The 17,444-nt window shown below is 39.8% G+C and overlaps 1 protein-coding gene across 1 annotated transcript; it reads right to left on the minus strand.

Moving 5' to 3' along the window:
* Positions 1-5,506: 5,506 nt before the first annotated feature.
* LOC109164085 lies at positions 5,507-6,298 on the minus strand. Its single transcript, XM_019312838.1, has one exon. The coding sequence runs from the start codon at positions 6,296-6,298 to the stop codon at positions 5,507-5,509; it is 792 nt and encodes a 263-aa protein (XP_019168383.1).
* Positions 6,299-17,444: the final 11,146 nt, after the last annotated feature.

Genomic DNA, 17,444 nt, shown 5'->3' on the forward strand with positions numbered 1-17,444 from the left:
TTTGGATCCATGTTGCTTGGGAGCGCTTTTTATTTTCTTTTAAGGAATAAGGGTCAAATAGGTTACTCAATTCCAATTAGGACATCGAACTAAAAAAGAATGCAATTGGGTCCCTGAACAACGCAAACTCATGCAATTCAATCAAAAAATGACATGTTTACATGGAAAGACGGTTACCGAATTTAAAAATATTTTTTTAAATAATTTTAAATAATAAAAAAAAAACTACGTCTTCTTCGTCGGAGATGAAGAGATCTTCGTCTCAGGCCGTCTCCCTGGACAGGGAAACGGCCCAAGACGAAGCCACCACTTCGTCTCCAGCAACTCTCAGGCCGTCTCCCTGGCCATGGAGACGGCCCAAGACGAAGCCACCCCTTCTTCTCTGCTGGAGAGGAAGAAGAAGACTTCTTCGTCTCCGACAGAGACGAAGGATTTTTAATAAAAAAATTATTTAAAATGATTAAAAGAATATTTTTAAATTCGGTAACCGCCTTTACAGGTAAACAAGTCAAATTGGATTGAATTACATGAATTTGGATTGTTCAGGGATCCAATTGTATTCTTTTTTAGTTCGATGACTCAATTGCAATGTGGTGCGGGCATGGTTATCTATGTTCTGGTTCCTTTTAATAAAGGTCTATGTTACCAGGTATCGGTAATAATGGTCTTCTTGACAATGTCCTTAAATTACTGAAAAGTCATGCGCAGTTGAGTGGTCTATTTGATCCTTATTCATTCTTTTAAATTTTCCTTTAGTTTGAACCATTGATCTAGATTAGATCAACAACTCAGATCTCATCCCATTTTCACCTGGGAGAACCATGCGTACACACACACACACACACACACACACACACATATATACATACATATATATATATATATATATATATATATATATATATATATATATATATATATATATGTATATATATATATATATACATATATATATATATATACATATATATATATATATACATATATATATATATATATATATATATATATATATATAGAGAGAGAGAGAGAGAGAGAGAAATGCAATATTTTTCATAAAAAAAAATAATAGTTTTTAATAAACATTTTTTTTTTGAAAACCAAAACTTCCGGATTGCATTAAATCATAGCAGCAGCAATAAAAGAAGGTAGCGAATCCCTCCAGACAATTCGTGTCTCTACCGCACTTACATGTTTAGCTAAAGCATGAGCTACCAAATTGGAGTCTCTGCGTACAAACTTAACAGAACAAGCAGGAAAAGAATTAATTAAACGCAAACACGAATCTAAAACAATTTCAAGATACGAACGATAAGAACCAGCATCCCGAAAACTAGCAACGAGAACCGCCGAGTCTGATAGGATCTGAACATTGTAGTAGTTATGCTCTTGCAACCACAAAAGGGCCTCCCATATCTCCATGGCTTCAGCTAAGAGGGGGTCATAAGGACAAGCAAGAAGTCCGCTAGCCGCTGCGACAAAAGCGCTATCCATTCTGCGCACGTAAAAACCGAACGTTGGGGAGCATTCCGGGTCCGAGAACCCAGCATCCGTGCTGCAGTACACCGTGTCCGTCGATGGTGGCAGTGGCGGAGCATGGCTCACTTCGGCAGGCAGTGTAGCTGTATCCAACACTGGGGTGGCAGCGTGTAGTCTTGCTTCGGACGCAGTCCAGGATGCCCAGGAGTTGTGGAACGCACGGCACAAATGCGAAGGAGATGGCATCGCGAAATCCCAGACAGCTATATTCCGAACCTTCCATAATTCGTAGAGTATTCCACAAATCTGATCTTTTAGATAAACAGCAGACGTTGCTGAGCCTCCCAACCAAACCTCCACCCACTGCATAAAATCATAATCAACAAAGTTAGGGATTTGGAGTTGTGAAACATTCCACACACGTCTAGCATAAGTGCAAGTGCATAAAATGTGGAAAACATCTTCTTCAAACAATCCACAAGCCGGGCAAATATTTGGGATCTCCACTCTTCTTCTAACTAAATTAGTAATGGTTGGTAAAATGTTCATGAGAGCTCTCCATAGAAAAACCCTCCATTTGGGGGGAACTTGCAATTTCCATATGTTATTCCAAACTGAGCCAGCTGGGGTATGAATTTCCCCTGGGCGCCTGTACCCATTTTTAACCGTATAAAGTCCCTTGAAGTCCCCCATCCAAAACCAATCATCCTTAAAATCCACACTCACCGGGGTTTGTAAAATTAAACTAGCGTCTCTGGGGGAAAATAGTTGTGCAATTAATTCCTGATTCCAATTCCCATGCTCCTGGTTAATCAAATCCGCCACCACCAATCCAGAATACTGGTCATTCTGATTCGAGAGCACAAAGGGATCCTGTGGGTCAGGTAACCAGGGGTGGGACCAAACTTTGGTGGTTCTTCCATTTCCAATTCTTCGCCTGCATCCATTGCGGATAAGTTCCTGGCTAGCCATTATACTCCTTCAAACATAACTCGGATTACCACCCAAAGTGGCCTCATAAAAAGTAGCATCAGGAAAATATCTTGCCTTAAAAACCCTGGCCATTAAAGATTACAGGTTGGTCAACAGACGCCATCCTTTCTTCCCCAACAGAGCCAAATTAAAGTCATGTAGACGTTTAAAACCCATACCACCATGCTTCTTCGGCACACACATCTTATCCCAGGCCATCCAATGAATACTATCCACAGTGTTGCTCTTACCCCACCAATACCTGTTCATTAATCTTTCCAGCGAAACACATAAAGTCACAGGTAGCAGGTATATACTCATAGTATAAGTAGGCATTGCCTGAGCAACACTTTTAAGCAAAACCTCCTTACCTGCCAATGAAAGCAGCCTCTTATTCCAGGAACCAAACCTCTGTCTTAACTTCTGTTCAACATATGAAAAAACAGCTTTTCTGTTCCTACCAATAACTGAAGGGAGACCCAAATATTTTCCGAAGTCATCAGCTTGTTCAACCCCCAGTCCCATAGCAATAGCATTCCTGACCCCCATACTAGTGTTGCGGCTAAAAGAGATACTGGATTTATGAAAGTTGACAGATTGCCCTGAAAACTGTTCATAAACCTCCAAACAACGCTTCACCTCCATGGATTCCTGCATGTTAGCCTTAAAGAAAAGCAAGCTATCGTCAGCGAAGAAAAGATGCGAGATGGGTGGTGCCCCACGTGCCACCCTACATCCATGGATCCGTCCTATAGCCTGAGCATCCTGTAACAACAAAGACAAACCCTCCGCACAGATAATAAACAGGTATGGGGAAAGTGGATCCCCCTGCCTTAAACCCCTAGACGGGATTATCTCATTACTCGGTTTCCCATTAACCAACACTCTGTACCTGACAGTCCGAACACAGAGCATGATTAACCTGACTCATTTCTCATCAAAACCCAGACCCAACAACATTCTTTCCACAAATGACCACTCCATCCGGTCATAAGCTTTCGCCATATCTAACTTCAGAGCCGCCCACCCCACCAGGCCCAACTACTTCCTCCTTAGATATTGACCTACCTCAGAAGCAATAAGGATATTGTTCGAGATAAGCCTACCCAGCAAAAAGGCGCTCTGTGACTCTGAAATAATGTTATCTAAGAGTGGTTTCATACGGTTAGCAATCATCTTAGCCATTATTTTATATACCACATTGCACAGAGAAATCGGCCTCAAATCAGCAACAACTTCAGGAGCCACCTTCTTGGGTATAAGCACAATATTCGCATCATTCAATTCTAAAGGAAACGACGATTGAGATAAACAATTAAGCACAAAGTCAGTAACATCCTTACCAACGAGATCCCAAAAAGCCTGATAGAAGCCTGGGTTCATGCCATCTGGCCCTGGCGATTTATCCTTCCCCATAGAGAACAGAGCCTGCTTCACTTCCGCTGGGTCAAAAGGACGGAGTAGCTCATCATTCTGCGCACGAGTCACCCGTGGTGCTAAGGATTCCACATGGAACACGCCCGCCTCACCACTCGTCTGAAAAATATGCTTGTAATAGTCCGTGACCAGGGAAACAAGACCATCGCCCTCCTTCCAAACCCCCTCCCCATCCTTCAGCTTCATAACAAAGTTTTTCCTCTTCCGGTGTGTGGCATATTGGTGGAAAAACTTTGTATTCCGATCAACTCCCTGTAACCAGTGTTGTTTGGCCCTTTGCTTCTAAAAAGCCTCCTCTTGTGTGAGAACAGTGCTCAAATGAGCATCAAGCTGCCTGAAACGACCCAAAGAGCTAGGATCCATAGTCCCTCTCAAGGCATTCATGTCACGCCTTATAGCCTCAATCCTGGAGCCAAATTTATGAAAATGCTCCCCACCCCATCTTTTCAATCCCTGCCCACACTTCCACAACCTCTCCTGAAACCCCATCCCTTGCGTGTTTGACCACTGATCCACCACCACCTCCCTATAGCCACTGTCCTCAAGCCACGCGTTCTCAAAACAAAAACCACGAGCCCGTCGTACAGACCCAGAGCCATAAACATCCAGAAAGAGAGCCGTATGATCCGACATCACAGTTCGGATGTTATATAACCTGGTGTTATTATGCATTCCCCTCCAAGCTACATCTCCCACCACCCTATCCAAACGCTCCTCAACCCAATTTGGAGTCCCCTTACCCCGTTCCCAAGTATAGGGGTATCCAATCATCGGAATAGTTGTCAAACCACAGTCATCAAGGGCCTCCCCGAACCCTTCCAACAAACCAGCTGGGTGTGGTCGTAGTCCCCTTTTCTCAGATTGGAATAAAAGATCATTGAAATCTCCCAAAACCACCCAAGGAAGTCCAGATGTGTCTTTAAGCGATCTTAATAAATCCCACGACTCCCTTCTCCTCGTACTTTGGGCAAAACCATAATAGCAAGTGAGCCTCCAGTGATGACGGTTTGGTAATGACACCACTAGATCGATATGATTATGAGAATACTTGATCAAACGAGCGCTATTATTCTTTGCCCATAGAAAACCCATGCCACCTTTCTGCCTCAAACTATCCACCCCAAAACCACCCTCAAAACCAATCCTCACACGGAGCCTCTCCACCATCGTCTCCATCAAGAACACAAAATCCGGTTTCTTTTTGGACACAAGGTCCACAATCTCCCGAACTGTCCGTGGATTGCCCAAGCCACGGCAGTTCCAACTAAGGATACTCATTGGGAAGGGCGGGCCTGATCCACAGGTCCCGCAAAACAAGAAGAATCAGAATCAACCAGCATCACACCCTCCTCCATCACCACTCCCCCCGTGACCTCCCTCACCTCACCCCGCCTCCTTTTCGGATCAACCCGCAGCCCCTCCTCCCCCTCATCCCGAATCCCCTCCCTGTACACCGCCGAGACCGGCCTGTACACACTGGCCGAACCACACCCTACGCCCGGCATGTTGTGGCGCAACTCTGCCGGTAGTACCGGCACACCACCTGAACGCTCAACATGCATCCGTGAACTGCGAACAACACCCCCTCCCCACTGCCGAGCCCTAATTCTCGGTGTCTCTACTCCCCTTTTTGCAGCCAACTCTCCCCAACCGCCTTTGCCGGAGAATTGCCACCAGCCTTCAAACTCATACTAAAAGGATATTGCTCAGGTTTTAGGCCAGACACACGAGCATCAAGATAGAATTTATCCGTATGCCCCAACTTTCCACAAAAGTAGCAGAACATATGCAAACGTTCGTAAAGAAAGTTCACCCGTGTCCATGAATTGTCACGCAAAATCATCTTCATGCGCCTCTTTAACGGAGCCGTTACTTCAACCGTGACCTTAACCTTGTAAAATTTCGTCCATGGCCTAACGAAATTCCTTTCATCCAAACGAACAAAAAACCTTAAAAAATCTCCCACCTTCTCCAAAACCTTATCAGTTCGGTAGCCGACTGGGAGGTCATGTACCTGTATCCAATAATCTATTGTATTCAACATTACTTGAGTAGGATGCTCACCAGGGCGCAACGGTTGACATACAAGAGTGGCGTTCTCAAACGCCCAAGGGCCATTCTCCAAAACATACGCCATGTCCGTGTCATGATAGAACGTGAAAAGATAAAGATTCGGTTGCACCTCGGCAACCTGTATCCCCATTAACGGCCTCCAAACGGACGTCATAACCTGCCTCATCACATCAAATTTTACGTTACGGTCGGTCAGAAACCGGCCAACCATCTGCCAATATTGTTGCGCAATACCCTCCGCCACCACCGAGCCGGCCTCCTCCTCAAACCGGACCCCAGCCTCCTCGTCCTCCAGTGTGATCTCCGCACAACTCTGCACAATTTCTTGAACGTCCATAATTTGGCCACCGAACACTGCACACGGGACGTCGACGTTGTAGACCTCTTTCGCAATAATGATCGATCGAAACAGGCGTGAAAACAAGCTGAAAAAGGGGAAAACCCTAGATACCAGGGAGAGAAATAGAAAATCCTAGATACCAGGGAGAGAGATAGAAAACCCTAGATACCAGGGAGAGAGAGTTTTTAATAAACATGTAATATTTAAAAAAAAAAAAATTACTTGCATGCTTTACGTGAAATATTTATTATTATTATTTTTGTTATTTTGATTAATCAGGCTATTATCTTTTTATTTTTATTGATTTTGCAGTTTGATTATATACAAATGCATAATATAATGCCAAATTGAAAAGGCAATGGAGAGTGAAGCTTTCTTATTCAGACATGTGACCATGCTAATAGGGAGGCGTGTGAAACAATGTTGGGAAGATTGGATAGCGTCTTTCATTTCAACTTTGTTTGTTGTCTTCTGTATAATGTTTTATGTGTTTTTAAGAGATTTCGCATAAGTGGTTTTTGAAAACACAGCTGATTGTTTTAAGATTAACATTCAAATATTGCAAAATAAATAATAATATAATTATATTTTGAATATAAAAATTTAATATAATATTGAACTAGTTAAATTTTATTTTTTTTAACATATTCTACGAGTGAGTTGAAATATAACATATAAAATTTGGGCAGTGCCAGTTTAATTAGCCTTGACGGTTAAATTATTTAAGAGAATAAGAGATGAATCCGTCAACTAGACTCCATTGCAATTAAAAACTTGCCTCGATGTGATACACAAGCTTACCATGAAGATGATAAAGGCAAGAAGCCCTAGTCTCAAAACTAGATTGGTTCAATTTACCTCTTTAATTCATGGGCTTGGAAAGCAGGTCCATAAAGTCCAAAATATAATCCAGCAAAATTAGAAAACATGTGTTATCAAAAAGAAAAAAAAAATGAAAAAGTCATGAGTTAAATTATTGCTTACACGCCAAGCACCTTGTCCTCAAATGGCATGTTGTGATCTCTCTCATGTGGGAGGTCATGAGATCGAGTTTCAGTGGAGGCATTGTTGACTCTTTGTGCTTCATTAGGTTGAGGAAGTATGTTTGAACAGATACTACAATGTAATAGAGTCAGTAGCATTAAAAATAAATTATTGCTTACTCCCTCTCAATCAAATTTATCATACATGATCTTTTTAATGCCAATAGGGACGGAGGATTAGTCATATCCAATTCATTTAAAAACTTATCTCTTCATATTGTGCCAGGTAGGCTCCACACAGAAGGTAAGTCATAACAATGTGCAGGTGCAAGCCGACTGGAAATGGATTGGTTTGGTATGAGTGATGATGATATGTTTTCCTATCTTGGGGGACCATAGACAATTTAAAGAGTGCAGGACTCCATTTTTGACCTGATGAGACTGATTAAGACAAATTATTGTCTGGACCATGATTCATATAATTGTATGAACCATGAATATAATGTATATTTTTAATATACTAAAAATATATTATTTTTATATTGGAAGTACATTATTTAATAATATATAAAATAATGTACTTTATTTACATAAATAATGTACTTTTAGTATATTAGAAATGTATTTTTTATGGTTCACATAACTCTATGGACCACGGTTCATGAAATAATGTTTGGACTGATTAATCAAGTTGGTTTAAGTTGGAACATTATCCGATGTCGTGTTGGCTAGGTCCACATGAAGTGGATTCCAATACGATATCTCTTGAGATTTCCTTATCATGTCATAAAAATCCAATGTAGCTCTTAAAATTTTATTTGCTTCGTTCAACATTCAATCCTAAATAAAGGTTGATTTAGATATATGGTGCCCTTTTGTAGCTCTGGGTTGGGGACATTAAGCTCATTTTTGGAAATTTTGAATGCTGTTTGGTGGATGCAGTTCATGGTTAAGGGGATTTTATTGCCTCTTATTTGTATAAAAACACGCATAATGTCCATATATGTAAGGAGTGATTTTCTTATAATTAAGACCGTGACACGGATCCTTATTCGTTAGATGAGTCGGTTTAAGATGAAAAATGTAATACTTATAATGAAAATGTAATACTAATTAAAAATAAATAGTCCGTTCTTTTCCAAAAAAAAAAAAAAAAAAAAAAAAAAAAAAGAAAATAGTCCGTTTATTTTAGGAAGCTGTTTTCTATTTTCTAATTTTTCAATTTTGATAATCTGCTTTCTATTATTTATTTTTTGGTTTAGAAAACTAGCTTATTTACTAGCACTCATTTTTAAGAATTTATTTTATAGACTACTATAGTTATAAATGAGTTAATTCCCAAAATGGTCCTCGGACTATGGTCTTTACTCAAATTGGTTCCTTGACTTTTAATTGCACCCAAAGTGGTCCTCTGACTATTGATTTTATATATAGGGTCCAGATCAGGTGATGACCTAACCTTAGGTGAGAACGTGGGGACTAATCTAGACCATTAAATTAGAATGATGCATGGGTGAAATTAAAAGGAACAAATCACACGGTTAAGAAAAAAAATCTCTTTAAAATATTAAAAAATGTAAATTTAGTGGTAAATCGGTCTTATTAGAAGATGCGCATTACAATACAAAATGACGTGCATTCCTATATTGAGTGTTATGCATCGATAACTTTATAGTTGTGCATTCAAACACCACCAAAAAATTGTAGTGGACATCCCAATGTCCTACGATACACTGAACTATGTGCAATAATGCAAAACTCACTAGCCTACGCTGCACAACTTACAACACTAGGTTGCACAACCAGCACACACGAATGCACAATCATACTACCTAGGCATTTGTACCTATACACGACCATCTAAATATAGGCAATATTATATACTTAGAAGATGGAGTGAAAAAAAAAAATACTGATCACTTTGCATGGGCGAACACCCAATCAATGATCAAGAAATCGCGACTCCAAATTGCAACGGTGATGATCGAAGAAAAGATGAAACCAAATTGACCAAGGAATACACATGCATTCACGCTTAAAAAAAAATAGAAAATGATAATACTGCCCCACTTTAACAAAAAAGATCAATCCATGTCATCTTAGGAAATCAAATATGGGCCATCCAAATTAAAAAAAAAAAAAAAAAAAAAAAACGAACGCACAAGATTAGTCCTCACGTCCTCAACTAATGATATATATATATATATATATATATATATATATATATATATATATATATATATATATATATATATTGTTGGAAATTGGTGAATAAATCGATACACAAAATATATATAATATATAATTGTCCCGAAGAAAGGAATTTAATTTATAGAAAATTAAATCCAACCAACTTTGGTTCAAAACCAAAATCACACACACACACACACACACACACACACACACACACACACACACACATATATATATATATATATATATATATATATATATATATATATATATATATATATATATAAATAGTGTATATTTATTAACCAACTAGGGATTTATTTTATCAAAATAATCCCACCACAACTAGTACGAAACTAGTACACGGGACTTAATTTCCACGAAATTAATCCCACCACAACTAGTACAAAACTAGTACACGGGACTTAATTTCCACGAAATTAATCCCACCACAACTAATACGAAACTAGTACAAGGATTTAATCTTTCCGAGATTAATCCCACCACTTGGTCCGAAACCAAGAACAAAATAAAAGCAAGAACGGGTTTCTAACCTGAGGTTTTAACCCAACGCGAAGAAAGAAAAAGCAGAGGAAGCCCGAGTCGTGTGTACACACACTCTCCTTAAAACCGATTCACCACCTCCCGAGGGTTCTAGGATCGTTGTGGCGTCAGTCTCCCAGGATAAAACGGACTACGACTTTGGCGTTCGAGCACTCCAACTCAAAGCCCGGCGAACTAGAACACAAGCTGAGCACTCCGATATTTTACGGAAGATGTTTGGGAGAATTTCTTTTCTTTTGTAAACTGGATGAGAGTGGAGAGAAAACAAAAGAATTTTGGTTGATTCAAAGCTCGCAACAAAACATTCTACTAACCACCAAGCTATTTGTAGGAGAAGGGAATTAAAGCATATTCATGGCCATTAACCAACATAAATTCAAAGTTTAATAATTGGATAATAACGTTTGAAACGGTCGTATTTATTATCATAATAATACCAACAGTCACAAACTTAATACGCGATTAATTCGTACCGACCATAACGACCCGTTTCAAAATATTTGAGTGATCGAGAAGTTCGTACAAACCCGAAGGTTTAACGAATTGGGACCGGAAACCACACCCGAGTGGTCCGTAAGCACCGAAACGGTGCAGCACGAATCAATGCATTATAGCATTTGACTCGTGCACACCGAATCCACAACACGAAATGAGCTGCTTTGGAATCCAAAGCTTAAGCTCAATTCGTGCACAACTTTCGTCCATGCACAAAGCATAGCACGAAAGTACACTTTCCTAATTCACTAATTAAGCTTTCAAGCTTAATCATTCTTTAAGCTATCAAAGCTTAATCACAACACTTAAGCTTAATCAAGCTTATTTTCTTGCACACCTCGTACAACAAATCAAGCTTAATAATGAATTGCTAATTGAATTAGCAATTAGCTTAAGATTTTGGCTTCTCTCAAATAGGTTCACTTTGAGAATCAATTTCTTATTCACCTATTACTCATTTTGAGCGTACATTATATCTAATTCTTCGTCTCACTATGAAGAACCGCAATCCACTTTGACCCGACCCAAATCGGGAGTGGATCCCACATATATTTGTACCCCAAAATAATCACTCAAAATGTCATTTTTAGCTAAAAATTCCAACAATCTCCCACATGAATGAAAATTGATTTTTGGTACGAGGAAAATGACACGAACGTGCTCAACGGTCGATCCCTGCATAGCATAGGTAGGTGTTACCCTTTGAACCTTGCTTTGTGAAGATATGTTTACTCTACTGGCTGTATGGTAGAACTTGATGTCTTTGAACCAACTGCCGTTTGTGTAGACGATGACATATCCCACACAGGAACCTTCCAACCTTGTTCTGTTCTCATGGGTGTGCCTGTTTTGGTCATGGGTCACCTTCCTGGTTCTGCGAGAGTTTCTAAAGAATTGAGCCCATCAATTCTCCTTTGAAGCGACCCCACTTCTCTCTAACATAGGTGATTCTTTATCGAGTATCCTGCATACTCACACATGTCAACTGACATTCAAATCATTAAAGTATCAACATGCTAGCCTCGTGCGGGAGTCACTATTCTAACGAGGAATGGTAGGGAGTCCGAGACCCCCACAGTGACACGCTTCGTTCCATAATTTAGTTGTCCCATTGAACCTAGGTGCCAACTAGGTTGGGTGTCCACTATAAAACTTTTATTCTAAGGGCTTTAGACCCATTCCTTGTTCCAACTTCTCCACAACCATTTGCTTACCCTCGGGTTAGCGAATTAGCGGCCGCTACGTTATCTTTTGACATCACGTAGTCAATAGAGATAACCCATGTTGTGAGAAATTGTTTAATGGTATTATGTCTACGACTTATAAGTCTAGACTTACCATTCCACATCTAACTCTGTACTTAACCAATTTTGGGTTGACTATCGCAACGCACACAAATTGGAGGTACAAGTTTATCTCTAGGAACATTCCGGAAAAATGGCATAGCCATTCGCCCTACTCGCTTGTGACACGAGTGTAAGGCTCTCAGCTTTGATCGCGTCATGGATCTTAGCTATCACAAATCTTTTCGAGAATTTCCTTACAACCAACTGCACTGGCCTACGTAAACACGTAGCCTTCAATGGACTTAGCGTCCTTTGATATATTTTTAACGTGCTATACTTTCCAAATACAGCTAGATATCCCACGTAGTGAAGTCCAAAGTCACGAGCATACCTTAAGTATCTCATAACTTCTACTATTGCCTTCTAGTGCATATCACTAGGGTTACTCGTATGTCTACTGAGTTTGTTAACAGCAAGGCAATATCCGGCGTAGTACCACCCATTTGATACAATTGAACTACCAATAATCTGAATTTATTCTCCGTGAGAAATACAATCTCCGTGATTATTGGCTAGTTGTACGTTAGTATCTAACGGTGTCCAAGCCACTTGATTATCATCCTTTGCAAGGATTCAATCAACAAAATGAGATTGGCTTAACACGAGACTGTACGGTCTTCTCACGATTTTAATCTTGAAGATTAAATCTGCCAAGCTCACACATCTCATGTCAAATCTCAAATTTAACATGTTCCTGGTAGAATTGATCCTTTGATCGTTACTACCCACGATGAGTTTATCGTGTATAAACAAATAGTGATATCACCGTCTATCGTATCCATTACGTAGACACACTTTTCACTTTCGTTTATACTAAACTCGTTGGTTATCATTGCATTATCAAACTTCACGTGCCAATGCTTAGGCTATTGTTTCAAATATACAATGATTTTACCAACTTACACACTTTCTTTCTATAGCGCGGAACCACAAAATCCCCAGGTTGTTCCATGTCCATTAAGAAAGCGATTTTACACATCCATTTGATGAACTTCCAAGTCTCGCTAAACGGCTATGGAAAGTATCACCCGAATGGATTTCATTCTCATCACAAGAGAATATATATCGAAGTAACTGTGGCTCTCGCGCTGCATGTAATCTACAATTACACGCCCGACCATTTACTTCAATATAACCAACCAGTTTTTAGCTTCCGACACGTGATCCATTAAGATCCAGAGGTTTTACAACCCGGAGGAAGAACAACTAGTTTTTAAGTATGATTCTTTAAGATAGAATCTACTTCACCTCGGTAGCCTCTCTCGTGTTGGTCCATCGGTAGAAGTCACCACTTCTACATATGTTCGAGGCTCATTTTCTAACAACCATGTCAGAAAATCTGGTTCATTTTCTAGTAAACAAGTTAGAATATGCGCATCACATTCTAACATGCACGTCAGAAAATATGGACCAAAGGATTTTTTTAATCCTAGCTCTCTTGCTACGTCTAGCTTCGAGCTCGGGTTCTCTTTCATACCCTCCAACCATAGCTACGTCGAACGTTCATTTCAACGTGCTAGGTTCATTCATTGAACCTTCGCAGAAATACATTCTCAAAGAGTGATGAATTTCTTGATTCAATTTATCGTTTTCTTATATACGTCCAAAACATAGGACTTGTGTACTAAGAACCAAAAAATGCCTTTGGCAAGACACCCCCACATTTCAGGTATTGGTAGGAAAGCTTCCTACGTACCCATAACCCATAAGAAGCCTTATCGAGTTTCGTGCGGGTAACCTTATTTAAAAGGTACTTACTTGTCCAAAGTCTTGTCTCACCCCACACACTTTGAGGTAGACCCGAACTTATAAACGTCTTGATATTTATGTTCGCCAACAACGTTGGATTGAGGTGAATACTATGTCGTACGCTCGAGTACGATACCAACGCTTACGCAGAATCACCAATAGGTGTTTCATATTCACTACATCGATCGTTTCTAACCGCCTTAATTCCATGATTAAGTTGGTTTTCCACTTTATTCTTATAAAGAATAAATTTATCAACGACATCGTTTTTGCTCTCAAACAAAATTCACTTAGCACTATTGAGTGCTATCGTTGATACTCTGAGAAGTACATCCAAGATGTCACCCGAAGGTACCCGAAAAGTTACGTACCTCCACTTCTCGATAACTCGCCTATGACCGAAATGTACGTTTACTTCTCGATCACATGGCCTAGAGGTGCTTCTAGAACTTCTCAGACTCGAGATGTGCGCTTCACTTCTCGGTGGTTTTGCCACAAAACAAAAGAATTTTGGTTGATTCAAAGCTCGCAATAAAACATTTTGCCAACCACCAAGCTATTTGTAGGAGAAGGGAATTAAAGCATATTCATGGTCATTAACCAACATAAATTCAAAGATTAATAATTGGATAATAACATTTGAAACGGTCGTACTTATTATCGTAATAATACCAACGGTCACGAACTTAATACGCGATTAATTCATACCAACCATAACGACCCGTTTCAAATTATCTGAGTGACCGAGAAGTTCGTACAAACCCGAAGGTTTAACGAATTGGGACCGGAAACCACACCCAAGTGGTCCGCAAGCACCGAAACGGGGCAGCACGAATCAATGCATTATAGCATTTGACTCGTGCACACCGAATCCACAACACGAAATGAGCTGCTTTGGAATCCAAAGCTTAAGCTCAATTCGTGCACAACTTTCGTCCATGCACAAAGCATAGCACGAAAGTACACTGTTAGGAATATTTTGTAAATTTTGATGAGCCGAATGTATTTTTAAAAAAATCAAGTAGTCCCCATTTTTATTCTATTTGAGTCAGTTTAAGTGTACGGAGTATGGTGCACCCATATCATGCAACCCACGTACAAGTCTGGAAGATCATAATTTATTTGAAGAAGTTAAGCGGGATTATAGCTTAACATAATTATGATGCGAATAAGTTATCAAGAATCATGTTAGATGAGTTGGAAGAAATGCGTGTGAGCTATGCTAAGTGATCCTAAGTTTGAATCTTAAGTGAAGCATTTTTAACTTGCTTGGGAGACTAGCTAGCCCAAACCGTATGGGAGACTAGCTCAAACCGTATGGGAGACTAGCTTGGAATGGAGACTAACTTGGAGACTAGCTACCCAAGAGAGAGAGACTAGCTGGGAGACTAGCCAATATGGAGACTAAGTAAGGTGAATGCACAAGTCTCACAAGAACCATGTACCAGATGAAGAAACACACCAAGTATGGTGGACCAAGCCTAAAATCGAAACAGAGCATCTCACCATGAACAAACTGTGAAGTTTTTACAGAGGTTCCAGTATACTATTTTACAAGGATCATGAAGGAGAAAATATCTGATATATTTTCATCTGAACATCAAGTTTTTACGGTGGAACCGGAGACGCTCGAAGAAGGCTGATTTGCGGAGAAATTATTTTATACTCAAGCAAGAATCAGCAGATAAATTATTTGATCAACTTGACATGTCAGAGCATTTATGAAGGACAAGAAATATCAAGATTGCCGCGCCGAACTTATTCAAATTTTGGAGGCTACAAAATTCAAGACACGGCAATGGGCAATTTATTCAAATCATCTGACAAAAGGAGAAATGACATCTACCTAATATTTCAGATCAAGTTGACAATATTATTTGATCAACTACAATTCAAAATGGACGATCGAGATCGAAAGTTGATCAACGGACAAATAGCTTTCATTGGCTATAAATTGTCCAAGCAGACTTGAAGACAAGAAGAGAAGAAACCCCCGATTTAGCGATTGAGCAGTTCAACAACTTGAACAACGGCTAAGACATACAAGCAAAAGATACAATTTATTTTTTCAATTAGCCGAAAAAGGGGGAAACAGAGCTTCATAGAATTAAATTCAAGTCTGAGTGAGAGAAAAATTTTATCTCTTTGTAGATTTCTCTACTGAGTGTAGAAAGAGGGCGGAGTAACTAGAGAGAGTGAAAAACCCTGGTTGAGTGTAGCTTTGTGCGTAGCACTCGGTGTAAAGGGCAGAGTAACAAGAGGAGCTTGTGAAAACCCTGTGAGGACGTAGCTTTGTGCGTAGTTCTCGTGGTGTAGGAGTACAGCTTGGTGCGAAGTACTCGGGAAGGCGGAGTAACAAGAGGAGCTTGCGAAAAACCTTGGAGGAGTGTAGCTTTGTGCGAAGCACTCGGAGAAGTGTCGGTGGACACTTATTCACTATTGTATCTGGGTGATCGAAGAATAGTGAATTTCCTCCTTGAAGTGAAAGGAGAAGAGTGGACTAGGAGGATTACACCACCTCTGAACCACTATAAATCTCTCTCTCTATTTACTTACTGCTCATATATTTTGTGCATGCTTATTCTAACTGCGAACTAACCCGATTACGATTTATCGCATATCTTTATCTGTCTGGGTTTGATAGTTCCCACGTTTGCATGCAAGCCAAATTTTACGTACATCATCTTTGAATCATATCAAGTGTTTCTAACGTGTTGCATGTTTAGAATATCTCTTTGAGCACTGCACTTATAAGCATAACACTTTACCGCTACCTATTCCGCTGCACACTCTAAGTTGTTTATCTTGTTAATGCTTGTTACTTAGAGTTGAAATTACCAAGTGTTATTTGCCTTGTGTGTTTTCGAAGAAAGTTTGAAAAGTTAGAGAAGTCTATTCACCCCCCCCCCCCCCGCCCCTCTAGACTTCTCGCCACCCTTTCGGGACCAACAAGTGGTATCAGAGCAGTTGTCTATTTGAGTCAATTTTGACTGCTAGATAGATCTCAAAATCTTCAAGATGAAGAGAGATATGGCTCTTGCTCAAAATTTGCTTTTCTCACTTGATAAATTTGATGATTGGAAAATACGTATGCAGGTGCACTTATCTGCTTTAAATGACGAAATGTGGGAAGTCATCGCAAATGGTCCTATCCAAATTATGGAAGTTAACACTGCCGCCGCACTAACTCCAAATGCTCCACGATATATACCAAAGCCAAAAATGGAGTGGACAAAGGAAGATAGAGGGCGAAATAATTTGGACAACATTGCCAAAGATATTTTGTTCAAAGCGGTCGATGACACCATATTCCCAAAGATTCGAAAGTGCACCATGGCAAAAGAAATATGGGATACTCTCATTAGTATCGGTGAAGGCGATGAACAAGAAAAAGACAACAAACTAACCATTGCCATGAAGAGGTTCGAAGATTTCAAAATTCTACCGAACGAAAGCATCACCGACATGGAAGCTCGATTGATCAAAATCCTTGGAGAGATCACGGATCTGGGAAAGACCATTACCCAGAAGGAAATATCGCTCAAAGTGTTACGCGGACTACCTACAAATTGGGATATGAAGGTGACCGCAATGCGCGATCATAGAGATCTAAGGACATTATCTACGAATAAACTCTTTAGTGTCTTAAGGCGTATGAGTTCGAAATGAAGACACGAGTCAAAGAAGAACGCGATGAACGAACATCCGCATTGATGGCCGAACAACCTTCAACATCAAGGTCAGTCGCAAATAATGATTTTTTATCTGACGAACAATTTTCTTTATTTGTTAGGAAATTCAAGAAGTTCATGC

Source organism: Ipomoea nil, unplaced genomic scaffold (genome assembly GCF_001879475.1).
Source record: "Ipomoea nil cultivar Tokyo-kokei standard unplaced genomic scaffold, Asagao_1.1 scaffold3056, whole genome shotgun sequence".
NCBI lineage: Eukaryota > Viridiplantae > Streptophyta > Magnoliopsida > Solanales > Convolvulaceae > Ipomoea > Ipomoea nil.